Raw genomic sequence first — 13,696 nt, 5'->3', positions numbered from 1 at the left:
TCGTGGTTAATCAATTCCAACTTTTTGAAACACCCTGTATGATTTTTTAAAAAATTTCAAAATATGTAAAAAAACAAAATAAATTATGCGTGCCCAGTAGTTTCCAAGCGTTTTCCCTAAAGACTAACCGTTTTTTAAATAACAAATATTGTAATATTTGAGGAGCGTTTGCACCCTCTTGGAATTTGAGATTCGAAAAACCCCTCCTTATCGAACCTCTACACCCCACAGTCAATCCGTTTGCCAAAAATCAGCTTTAAACGTCAAGCAGTTTAAGCAGAATCGTGATTACTCAATTGTCATATTTTATAAAACACCCTGTATAAATTTTTAAAATCTTAAAATATGTAAAACAACAAAATAAAATATACGCTTATAAGAGTTTTTCCGAAAAACTAACCGGTTTTTAAATAAAAAATATTCTAATATTTGAGGGGTGATTTCATCCCTTTAGAATTCGAGTTTCGAAAAGTCCCTTCTTATCGAACCTCTACACCCTAAAGTTAATCTGTTTTTCAAAAATCAGCTTTTTACGTCAATCGCTTTAAGCAGGATCGTGATTAATCAATGACCAGGTTTTCCGAAACACCCTGTATACATTTTTAAAAAATCTTAAAATATGTAAAAACCATAATAAAATATACATGTTTAAGCGCTTTTCGGAAACTTGACCGTTTTATAAAAAAAAAAATATTGTAATATTTGAGGGGTGGTTTCACCCCCTTGGAACTGGAATTCCGAAAAATCCCTTCTTATCGAACCCCAGCATACAGAATCAACCTGTATGTCAAAATTGAGCTTCTTACGTTGAGTGGTTTGAGCAGGATCGTGATTAATCAGTGAGTCACTTAAGGATTTTATATAATTAGTATAGATATTAAATTACTTATTGTAAAAATACACACACCGGAAAAATCTAGGGATATCATTTTATTGAAGTTAAAAATAAATGTTTTGAATAAACAACCACATATTTGTAGGCCGGTTCTTTCTACTTCGATTGAAACGAAGTAGTCACACTAGTTATTTCTAAATTTGGGATATTTGCAGAAGTGTTTGTGCATTTTTTGTCAAATGTATAAAAAGCACCTAGCATCAATTGTTCGAATTTAACCTGTACTGGCTATGTTTTTATGATAACTGGCCAGAATTCATTCAAATAACTCTGTTTAGTATTAAACGACATATGGGGTGTAGACATCTTAACAGAGACGAAATGCTAAGGGCCATGGGTACGCTCGAAGCTGGAATGCGCCAAATATACGTAGCTAGAGCATTAAATACAACGCAAAGTGTAATATCGCGATTAAATGCACGCTACCGTGAAAGTGGTGATGTTGCTGAAAGGCACACAGGGCGACATCGCATTACTACCCCTCAGCAAGATCATTTTTTAAAATTAAATGCTCGACGCCGACCGACTCTTACAGCACCAGAGCTTAGTTTAATTTTCCAGGAAACACATAATGTAACCGTTAGTCCTGACACTGTTCGCAATAGATTAAGAGAGGTCAACTTAAGAAGCAGACGCCCCTGGAGAGCTCAACCCTTAACGAGAGGAAATCGAGAGGTACAATATTTGTGGGCTCAAGATCATGTTAAGTGGTCGAATGAACAATGGGCCAATGTTCTCTTCACGGATGAGTCACGCTTTGGAATTCATCCGGATTCGAGAAGACTTAGGGTATGGAGAAAACCGGGAAATCTTATTCGGTTGGATCATGTTCAGGAAGTGCACCCTTATCAAGGTGGAACAGTTATGGTCTGGGGAGGAGTCAGTTAGGCCGAAAAACCGATCTCGTTTTACTTGAAGGGTTTCTAACAGGAATCACATATCGTGATTTAATTCTTGAGCCTGTCGTGTTACCATATGCCAATGATTTTGGGAGAAACTTCATTCTCATGCATGACAATGCACGGACTCATACAGCCAGAGTGGTAAGTGAGTTTATCAATGCTCATCAATTAAACATCTTACCCTGGCCGGCACGATCTTCTGACCTCAACCCCATCGAGCACGTACTGTTTGACCAGCGGATCTGTAGCTACGGAAGGAATGCGAGAAAAAAAAATCGATATTGCCACGTTTATCTATAAAATTGCAAAATTGCCAGACATGAACTATAAATTTAATATATTTTTATTATATATAATGTGTTTAGCATATATTCTGACGTATATTACTAAGGAATTTTAACGTAGTTCATATTGTTCGATATGTTTTATTTAATAACTTATTTCTTTCATTCTGTATAATCTGCTTATTATGAAAGTTGAAGATTTTTCAACGATATCATTGGCAAACCGGCATCGCCGCGCATGGTCGCCTATTCATCGAACATGATTGGCGAGAGTACGTCACAGGATTTGTTACCACGCGGTTGCCATGTCTTTTACGCCTTTCCTATTCGCTTGCTTTATGCCCAACTTCACGATCTCTTCTGAAAAGAGTAGGAATATTGAATACTATTGAAATATCCAGTGGCGGTGTCATTTTTTTGATCATTATTACTTTATTTCATTATTTTATACCGGTTATCCTAAACTTTATTCCTATATTTTTTGTATATTTGATAGTTCAGTTGTGTTTTATTGTTTTGTTATCTTGTTATAATGTTTTTCGTTCGTAGTTTTTAATTATTAATATCAAGTTTGATCGTATATTTGTGTTTTAAAATGAATAAATTTGTTAAGGGTAAGACACTACATAGTCAGACAAGAGAAATAATAGCTAATTTATATAAGTAAGTTAATAATAACGTGGAAGAAATATCATTTGGTTTATTTCCTTGTGTTCATAATAGGGTTTGCGATGAAGAAGCTACAGAGAGTTCGCTTAAGTTGCTGCTTAAACGTAAACTTGTTAAAAACACAGAAGTTAAAAAAAGGCTTAAAACTAACCCCGATAAAATGATATCCAGCTCTGGAAAGAAACGACCACGTGAGACTGCTGTCGAAAAGCTCGACGACTTTTTCGAAGTGGTCAGGAATTTGATAAATAGATTTTATCTCGAATTCAAACTCGTCCTCACAATTAGAAAGCTTTTGCAAAAATTGCAGGAAGAATCGAATTTTCCTTTTGCAGGGAAACGCTTAGGGAGTTATTAAAATCAAATGATTTTTTTTGGCGTAAATGTCAAAATAACAGATAAATATTAATGGAGCGGCCCATTATATTACAGAGAGGGATATAAATATATACGCGAAATTCGAAAATATAGCCAAGTATTATCTATTTGGATGAAACATATGGGTATACAATGACCTAACCTTTAAAAACTGCTGCGGAGCGATACCATATCTGGTGTAATAGGCAATATCAGATCTACTGATGAGTAAAATTATGTTTTGTTTGCGCTTCCAAAGTTAACTATTTTCAAGATTTTTTTTTGCTGGAAATAGTTATATCTAAAATTATGTATTATAGAAAAAAATATAGTTAGTACAGATATATAAATAAATATACCTCAAGACTCAGTCTTGATCATCTGCTGATGGCAGACATGGTTAGCGAAACGTGGTCCAGTGTAAAATTAAAAAGTGTTTTGGTGTATTGTACTGATTTAGTGTTTTATTTTTGCTGTGTAACACCAAAGGTTCCAACCCCCAGCTGTAAATTATTTCTTCTATTATATTAACAACACAATAATAAAATGATTCAAAATATTTAAGGGAGCTTTAATAAAAGCTTTTAGTGTATTTTATCTGCTAACTCAACAGTAACGATTCAAACAGTATAAAGTTTTTTGAAAAAAATTATTAATCTGAGTATTATATTTATGATACACATTATTTTCATATAACACCGTACGCCCATGCCTATTTTATGAATGAAATTGGGCGTGTTTTGTTTACAACTGCGTTCCCCTGCCGATACCCCGTAGCTACAGATCCGTTGGTCACACTATATGGGACGCGGTCCAAAGAATAATTTTGAGAATGGGTATGCCTCGTGAAACTCGTAGGGATCTGGTTCGGGCCGTGAATGCAGCGTGACAGGCTGTACCTCAAGAAGAGATCGACAACCTGATCAGGAGCATGGAGAGACGATGTAGGGTTGTAATGAACAGTAGAGGAGGCCATACCCTTTATTAAGTAAAAATGGTTTTATCTTTTTTTTTTAATTCACAGTTTAGAATAAAAAAAAATTGTGTATTTTTTTGAGTTCAATAAACATCAAGGTAAATTTGAAAAATTCAGTAAATTTCGCATTTTTATTTCCAATACTATTTGTTTATTTTAATTTTATTATATCAGAAATGCAAATAATAAAATTACTGACGATGGCGGGATAAAATTGTAATATCCCTAGACTTTTCCGGTGTGTGTATATGGATGAAAACCGTGCATAAAAAGTATAAATTAATAAGAAAACTATTCTGAAATTTATGTTTACAAACAATGCAGTAAAGTGGGTTGTTAAATAAATTATGGCGTTCCTTTCAAACTTCGCATTTATAAAATCATTTCAACTGAAAACTCGAGTTCCTAGCTAAATTTAAATATTCCGGAATGTCTTTATATTGCTTTAATTTAATCAAATTGGACCTTTTGAAATTCTAGAAATAACTGCAGGGAATTTTTCATTAAATGCTTTTTTAGCAATTATTCGAATTTAATAAAAATTACAAACAAAAATAAATGTAACGTAAAATTTCACATATTCTTTAAGTCGGTATTAAATATTTGTGTAATAATTGGTATTTTTTATAAACATTATTTTATAATTAAATATTATTCGATGCCTAACAAAAACCCAAAGTAGTAAATGTAAATAGCAATTAGTCATAAGTAAAAACTGGAGACCAGAAGGTGCAAGGCTGATAATAATGGGCTTGCCATTTGTCTAAAGAAACTGGTTGTAGGTTGAGATATTTTATTAATTTCCATACCTCGTACGATCTTGCATCGGATTATCAAAATTGCACCGTCTATACAGGGTAAACTATATTCCGGAAACTTCAGCAGCATATTCTGCAAATAAAAATAAGTCAAAAAGTTCGTATAAATGTATGTCCTAAAATGCTTAGTTTCGGAGATGGACCGAGGAATTTCACTACTGGCTATCGGAGGAAAAATTCTTACAAAAATTATGTCAAACCGCCTGCACCCACATATAGAAAAAATCCTCCCAGAATCGCAAACGGGTTTTCGCACCAACCGCGGTACCGTCGATTCCATATTCTCCATCCGCCAATTACAGGAAAAAGTAAAAGAGCAGCAGTCTAAACTTTATGTTGCATTCATCGATCTAACAAAAGCCTTCGACTCTGTGAACAGAGATGCACTTTGGGCAATTATGAAAAAGTTCAGAGTACCCAACAAATTTCTTACAGTGTGTAAAAGCCTCCATAACAACAAGTCAAGAGTGTCATATCATGGATCACTGAGCGATCCCTAACAAACACAGGCGTTAGGCAGGGATGTGTCTTAGCGCCTCTCCTATTCAATATATTCATGGCAGCGCTCTCCATTATAGTGGATAGCAAACTGCAGGAGAGAGGTTTGGGCATTAGATACAGATACGACGGCGGTCTGTTCAACATAAAAAGACTCAGGGCAAAAACACGTACAAAATTCATCCCAGAACTTCAATACGCTGATGACTGTGCTCTAGTTGCAAATATATCACAGCAATTGTAATAAATGTTGAACACATATACATGGGCATACGAAGCTTTGGGACTTAAGCTGAACATCAATAAAACTAAAATCATGTGCACTCCCCCGGAGGATCACAACAATGCTATAAAGATCGGAGATGAACTATTGGAATATGTAGCGGAATTCAATTACCTCGGCAGTTTGATTTCGGAAAGGGCTAATATCGACTCTGAAATTCAGCACAGGATTAGCAGCGCCTCAAGAGCATTCTTGAAAATAAAAGACAGGGTTTTCTACAATCATGACTTGAGCACAAAGACGAAACTTGCGGTGTACCGAGCGATAATAATTCCCACCATGTTATATGGAAGCGAAACCTGGGTCCGTACCGCCGACACATGAACGCATTAAACAAGTTGGAACAGAGACACCTTAGACAACTCTTAAAAATCAAATGGTTCCATCATGTATTAAAACGTATCTGTCGTTGAAATAGCTAAGTGCGAGAGTATTGATGATTGATGTAAGTCATGATTACAAAATTCCGCTTAAGATGGGCTGGTCACGTATGCAGAATGCAAGAAAACCGCATTCCAAAATATCTGCTTTACGGTGAGCTTGTAAACGGTAAGAGGAGCCAGGTGGACAACTCAAAATGTACAAGGATATTTTCCTCGAAAACTTAAAGGGGATTAACATGCAGAATGAGTGGGAAGAACCAGCTTACAACAGAACGCAATGGAGAAGAATTGTTAACACAACGAAAAAGTGCAAAAACCAAAAATTAAAGAGGCAACGAAGCAATGAGATTTTTGAATGTCCGGAGTGCGGTAGGCAGATAACATCACATATCGGGCTTTTCAGTCACAGAAAAGCTCATGAAAGAAAACGCCTTGCGTGACCATCTTCTGATGTGTGTCAAATACTCGTCAGCGATGTATGTATGTATGTATGCGTTAGTTTCCAATTTATTTCGATAGCAACAAAACAAAAGTTAAAGCCTCCCTTTTTATTAATAATTAAACTTAAGTTAAAGAATCCAGTTATATAATTCAGTATAAAGTTTTAATCGAAATATTTCTGGAATATTTTAACTCATGACAGTCACGTACAAATCTCATTTATATAAAGCAACAAACATATAACTAATATTTCCGGGTCGGATTCGTAAACTTAGCAAATTCCAATTTGAATAATTTGAATCGTAGTAGGGTTGAATAAAGTATTTCAATCCCAACAAGACCGCAACACTGACGGAGATGAGAAATGAGAGTTTCAACTTAGAATTATTATTTTATTATTTTAATCAAATTTCAAGTACAATATCGTAGCCCTAATTAAATTGGAAACGTTAGTGTAGTAGTCTAGAAAAAATATGTAACAGTTAATATATTTTTTATTTAGTAGAATCAAAGACTTATTTACATATACATACCATAATATACAAAAAAATTGGCGCCGGGAGGCACGTATAGCCGCCCATACTAAAATATGTTAATGAAAAGTTGGCAGGCAGTTCTTTTAGTTTCAAAGTAAAGGAATTTTTCCAATTTTTTTTATCTCAAAAACTGCGACTTTGACTGATTTTGATATTATTACAAATTTTGTTGCAAATATTATTCCTAATCTTAAATTGAAAACCGCGTTTCGCTAGCTACTGTCATTTTGGAGTTACGATTTTCTTAAATTTTTAACCCCCTCCCATACCCTCTTACCAACCCCCCACCCCCACCAAAAACTAATGGCCAGATTCTCGGATGCCACAGTATTTTTGTGCCAAATTTGGTTAAAGCGGTTTTTCAATTATCGTGTTACAGACAGACGGACAGACGGACAGACAGACAGACAGACAGACACCATGAAAATATTTTTTATTTAGGTCATTTATGACCCAAATAACTCATTTGGAGTGAAATTAAAAAAACTTTTTTTTTGCCGATCTTAATAGCCTACCATACCTGTTGGTATGGTCGGCTAATTACTATAATCCTACTTTTGTTTTATCGTTTAATTTACACAATTTTTTTGAAGTAAAACTTCTTTACGCGCGATGGGAGTAAAATTTGAACGCGTTGCTTAATTGCCGTGACACACGAGACGCGAGAGGAAATGTGGTAACGATCGGAGGTTCGTAACTCGGATCCTATGTAAGCTAGGGGGCTGGAACTCGGAATGTAGATGGGGCTCAAAAAGCCCCTTCTTTTTGTGATATTTTGACGACGTTTCGTTCACTACGAAACCCCATCATCAATGAATGAAATCAAAAAATAGTCCGATTTAAACGAAATTTGCTATGTCCAAGGCCCAAGGCCAAGGCCAATAATTAACTAGAAAGAAGTGTCAACTCTGTGTTAAATCGTAGAAACACGATACGCCACCGAAAGCCATTGTAGTCGTCTGCAGAACTAATTTTCAAATTGACATGTTGACATGATGGCTTCATTTTTATTTCCGTTACCGTTTATTCTATGGCGGGCCCTCTTTCAGTTTAAATGTATTTTGTATTTTTTCCTGTCATCAATAAAACAAAATAAAATAATAATAATTTAATAAATAATATTAATCAAAACTAAAAATTTCCTAAAAATAATAGCCAAAAAGGACTTACCTAATGACAGATGCCGACTATGCAATGCCTTTCCGGAAACAATTCAACACATCTGCTCTGGATGTACCTATCTTGCACCGCGGCATTATCTGGACAGAAAATATTTTAAATGAAATTACACCGTACTACCGATACTTACCTGAAAAAATAGTAGAACACGAAAACGTAAAAGTATACTGGGATACTGACATCATCACAGATCGTACTGTGCAGCATAATAGACCTGATTGGACATCACAATACCACTAGACGAAAATATTAAAAATGCAAGAAAAGAGAAAATCACAAAATATGAAGCACTGGCACAAGAACTAAAAGCCATATACGATTTGAGCAAGACTTTTATATTACCAATAATACTTACCTGTAACAGCCTAGTAGACGTAAACCTTTGATCAAGGCCTTAAGAAACTCCAACTTCACAATCCCTGAATGCCTACCATGCAGAAGTCCAAAATTCTTTCTACCTGTTCTATCGTTCGCACTGTGTTGAACCGCGATTAGGTCGTTGATAAGAATTATCCCGACTTAATCGCTAAAACCGGCTTTAAGCTGAGAAAAAAAAATAACAATAATAATCACTTACAGTAATTTGTAAATAAATACACGTATTCACTTTTATTCTTAATCTAAGGTATTCACAGCCTTCAGCCCTTGACAGAAAACGGGAGCCTTATACAAAAACCTGAAAACAGAAAAACAAATTTTTTAAACTAAAATTAACAATGTAAAAATATCAATATAAAATATAAATATACTATTTAAAAAAGGCGTCCATTATTCCCAAAGAGACCTGGTTTATAAATCCAAAAGAAGCAAAAGGCAAAAGACTGTAGGTCTTTTCATTCAGATTTATTGTATTCGTCGGATAACAATCGGATTGTATCAGTCAGATTTAATGTATTATTGACAATAAATCACACATACTGCAGATAACTAATATTGGCTATAGTTAAAAATTATCTTACCTTGCTGTAACAGTTTATTGTTTGTTTGTAAATTGTTTCCATTTTCAAAAAAATCGCCGATCATAGACATAACAAAATTTTCTTGCATCTAAAAAATATAGAAATAGTGTTTATTTACTACGCCGCTTTTCGGCACCTGTTTTGGTGAAAGAGTCAGCAAGTTCTTTTCCCTCTAGGCCGACATGTCCCGGTATCCATATTTAGCGACACTTTGTTCCCATCTCCTAATAGTGATGTATCGGTATTTGAGTAACGTGATTTTGGAGCAGTATTTTTTTGTAATGTCTTGTCGCGCTCCACAACGAATCAGGAACCTGTTACTGAAGAACGACGATCATAATGACGACAAAATTATAAATTACCTATTTATAATTTGCAAATAAATTATTTATAATTGCTCTTGAAGTTAGCTGGAACCGTAGCTCGACCTCAGCGGCGACTTAATTTCGCCCCAACCGTCGCTTCGCGCTCCTAGAGCCGTAGTTCCGTCTGTCGCTAGTCGCGAACAGAAGTAACTGGTCCCTGCTGTAACTGGCTATCGACAATCGACCTCGGCGGCGACGTACTTCGTTCCAGCTGGAGCGCTTCTAGGATTCCGGTTTTGCCTGTCGCGATTTGGTCGGTTACTACTGGCGTTGTTGCTCCCGTCGCTACGTTACTTTCGAAATAGCGATTTTTGGTATGTACTAGGCATGGTATAAAATAGCGTTGTTTGAAAAATGAAACGCAAAAGCAAATAAAATAAATTAAAAATATTTTATTTGCTTTTATACATTTATATAAGTTTTATTGTTTATATCTATTTTTAAGGTTAGGTTAGGCCAATAATTTTTTTTTTCACAGTGGTTTGGACTTTGTTCTTGATTTTTATATTAAATATATTATATTGCAATTCACATGAGCCGTTGATTTTATTTAAACGAAAATTGATGGAAAATAAAAAGGAAGGTCATCGTTTTTCTAAAAATGAGATAGATTGGCTATATACACAATTATAAACTCGATATTTGGAAAATGAGTGGCGGATAAAAGTTACATTCATCATCATCATCATTTAGCTTATACCGTCCACTGCTGAACAAAAGCCTCCCTTAACTCTAGCCATTTCCTTCTATTTTGTGCCACTTGAATTCAGTTTCCAGCCACCCTCTTAATGTCATCTGTCCATCGACTAGGAGGTCGTCCTCTGCTTCTATAGGCCTCGTGTCTCGGTCTCCATTCCACAAGTCTCTTTGTCCACCGTCCATCTGTCATCCTAGCCACATGTCCTGCCCAATTCCATTTAAGATGTAAGACAGATATCACCGCATCTGTTACTCCTGTTCGATTTCGTATTGTATGATTGGGTATTTTATCTCTGAGTGTAACTCCCAACCTTTCCATTTTCCGTTGCATGACCTGTATTCTATGTATGTTCTTTTTTGTCAAAGTAAGCGTTTCAGCTCCATACGTGAGGACAGGCAAGACACACTGGTTAAAGATCTTTCTTCTTAAACATATGGGAATATCAGATCTCAGTATATGCCTTAGTTTGCCAAATGCCGCCCACGACAAACCTATTCTTCGTAGAATTTCGTGGGTCTGATTATCCCTTCTAATACCGATCTCATGCCCTAAGTATTTATATATATGCACTTGTTCCAAAGGTATGTTATTAATGTTTAAATTTCCACTTAGTACTAGGTTTGTCATGTATTGTGTCTTTGACAAGTTAATTTTCAAACCGACTTTTTCCGAAGCATCATTCAGCATATCCAGCATATTCTGTGCCTCCTGTATGTTGTCTGTTATTAAAATAATGTCATCTGCAAAACAGAGATGATTTATCAATTTGCCATCGATGTTAATTCCTGTTGAATCCCAGTTTATCATTTTTAGCATACTTTCTAGCACAGCAACGAATAGTTTAGGGGACAGTGTGTCGCCTTGTCTTACCCCTCGATCGATATTGAATTTATCTGTGCATTGATTTGTCGATATTCTGACGTTTGCCGTGGCATTATCATATATATGTCTTATGATTGAGGAGTATCGATGATCGATGCGACTCTCACTTAGTGTCTCTAGAAGCTTCCGCTGGTCTACCGAATCGAAGGCCTTCTCGAAATCCACGAAGACAAGCATTAGTGGTCTATTATACTCAATGCATTTCTCGATAAGGACCTTGACTGTTAGAAGATGGTCATTTGTTCCGTAACCTGATCGGAAACCTGCTTGTTCGCTCGAAAGAAAAAAGTCTATTTTATTTGTCAAACGCTTGGTGAGTATTTTAGTAAATAATTTGTATACGTGGCTAAGAAGGCTGATGGGCCTATAGTTTTTAAGGTCTGTAACGTCACCTTTCTTGTGTACAATAATGATGGTTGCGTTGTTCCACTGTGATGGGGTTATTTCTTCTTCAATGCATTTATTAAATAGGACATTTAAAGCTTTGATGATTTCTGGTCCTCCTTCTTGGATTGACTCTATTACAGTCCATCGTCGCCGGCAGCTCTATTGTTTTTCATATCTCTAAGGGCACTGATAATTTCTTCCTCGGTTATTTCTGGAATTTCTTCCGACCCCTGATTTATTACCTTTCGGATGTCGGTTCTGATCCCCTGCTGTTTTGATGTGTAAAGTTCTTGATAGAAAAGTTTAATAGAGTGTAGGATTTCCTGTTTGTGTGTTACTATGTTGCCGTGCATATGTTACATTAATCTAGTTAAATTAAATATAGATAAGTTAGATATATTTTTAGCGAGGACCGCAACACTTTGGAAGTCGGAACCTCGGTTACAAAATCGCGGTATCTTTCTGGAACGGTCGCTAGTGTAACGCGACTCATGTGGAACAGAATTTCCCATCACTCTCCTAATAGGAATCGTTATAGACGTGCTTTTCGTTGCCTCAAGCGCTTTCAACACGGCTTGACTACCCGAAAATTTGTATTGTTTCTGAATTCCTGCTCCTTCATCCGAATGTAGAAATACATTCAGATGAAACTAATAAACGCTTAAAATTCTAAAACTAAAAAAGTTTAGTGCATTTTTCCTAAACTTCGTTCAAATTTAAACAGATCGATCATATAGTACCTTATTTTACGCATACCCAAACTTGTTTATAATAAAAAATAACGACCTCCGTTCAGTTCCATCAAACTTTACCGATTCCAATTTGAAACAGGTCATGCTCCTGGGAGATTCCGGCGTCGGCAAGACTTGTATGCTGATGCGATTCAGGGACGGGCTTTTCCTCTCCGGCAATTTCATATCGACGGTCGGCGTCGATTTTAGGGTGAGCAAATTACTAACTGAAATAGCAATTGCTTTTCTGTAGTGTTTGATGTATTATTAATTACGCTACAGGGTGGCGGTTTTCTCATACAAGATGAAAACTGCAAGGAGAATACAAATTTGTATCGAAATGAAGTTTTTTGATATTATTTGTAACTCTGATGGGGCATCCCAAAAAAGTTATAAGGGTGTGAGAGAAAGTTGGCAACAAATGGGGAAAAATTATTATTGAGTTATCGGTAAATGGTTATGTGGAATTTTGCTATTCAGGGTGTCCCAGGCTGAGCGTGCATTAGAAGTTTCTAGAGAACTGTAAGATTTAGATCGGAGATTTTTTGCACATCATTGTTTCACAATGAGATCTATCGATTAAAAATATTTTCAATATGGCGGCACTTCCGGAAATACCGGAAGTTAACAGCAACTTTCCTATTTTAAATGAGTACCCAATTTTTTATTAAATACTTAAGTTCTCTGTAAAATTTTATGAATTTAGATATCAAACAGTCTTAAATTAACATTAACGGTTTTTGAGAAAAAAATATTTAAAGTTTTGGGAGGAAAAAATTACCTGTCAAAAAAAATTGTCTAGTCTAAACGTCAAATTTAGTGATTACCACAGCCACTGTGACATAAAGAGAAGACATGTGGCTCTCTATTTCAAAAATTAAATTGTTTGAATTTTTCAAAAATTTTCTATTTCAAAAATTAAATTGTTGTAATTTTGTTCGTAGCCGTAGCTGTCATGGAATCGAGAGACTAAAAAATTGTCATAAATATTTTTTTTCAAATGGAAACCCACTCTTTTATTTCACTAATGAAAAGGTTTTTCAATTCGTTACTTTTTTGATTATACATGTCCCTTTACCTAAAATGAATCGTTTTTAAGTTATTTAAGATTTAGTTTTAAAGCGTACATTTTTCTGGTTTTTAACCAGTAGCCTATGACGTTAAACGTCAAGCTATGTAAAACTATATCTGGCCATGACATATTACCATTAGTTATCAAAATACAAATATATTTTTATAAATACACTTTATAGAGTTTTACCAGGCAGTATTTATAAAACACGAAATTGAAATAATTAGTTTTTTGACAGAAGGAAATAAAATGTCTGATGGTTTGACACTTAATGTCAAAGAAATCTAGATAAAATCAAGGAAAATATTACGCTTTAAAACTAAATCTCAAATAACTTAAAAACTATTTATTTTAGGCATATGAACATGTATAATCAAAA

At 35.1% G+C, this 13,696-nt stretch overlaps 1 protein-coding gene across 1 annotated transcript in view; it reads left to right on the top strand.

Moving 5' to 3' along the window:
* Positions 1-13,696, top strand: part of LOC115878328 (polycomb group RING finger protein 3-like) — a 105,532-nt gene that overhangs the window by 54,172 nt on the left and 37,664 nt on the right. Inside the window, exon 2 of the mRNA XM_030894798.1 lies at positions 12,346-12,456. Coding sequence (XP_030750658.1) covers positions 12,346-12,456 — 111 coding nt within the window. The remainder of the gene's footprint in view (positions 1-12,345; positions 12,457-13,696) is intronic.

This window comes from Sitophilus oryzae, unplaced genomic scaffold, assembly GCF_002938485.1.
Source record: "Sitophilus oryzae breed Bouriz unplaced genomic scaffold, Soryzae_2.0 scaffold_1508_pilon_pilon, whole genome shotgun sequence".
Taxonomy (NCBI): domain Eukaryota; kingdom Metazoa; phylum Arthropoda; class Insecta; order Coleoptera; family Curculionidae; genus Sitophilus; species Sitophilus oryzae.
The sequence above is the reverse complement of the archived record's forward strand: the minus strand, read 5'-3'. Positions and strand labels throughout refer to the sequence as shown.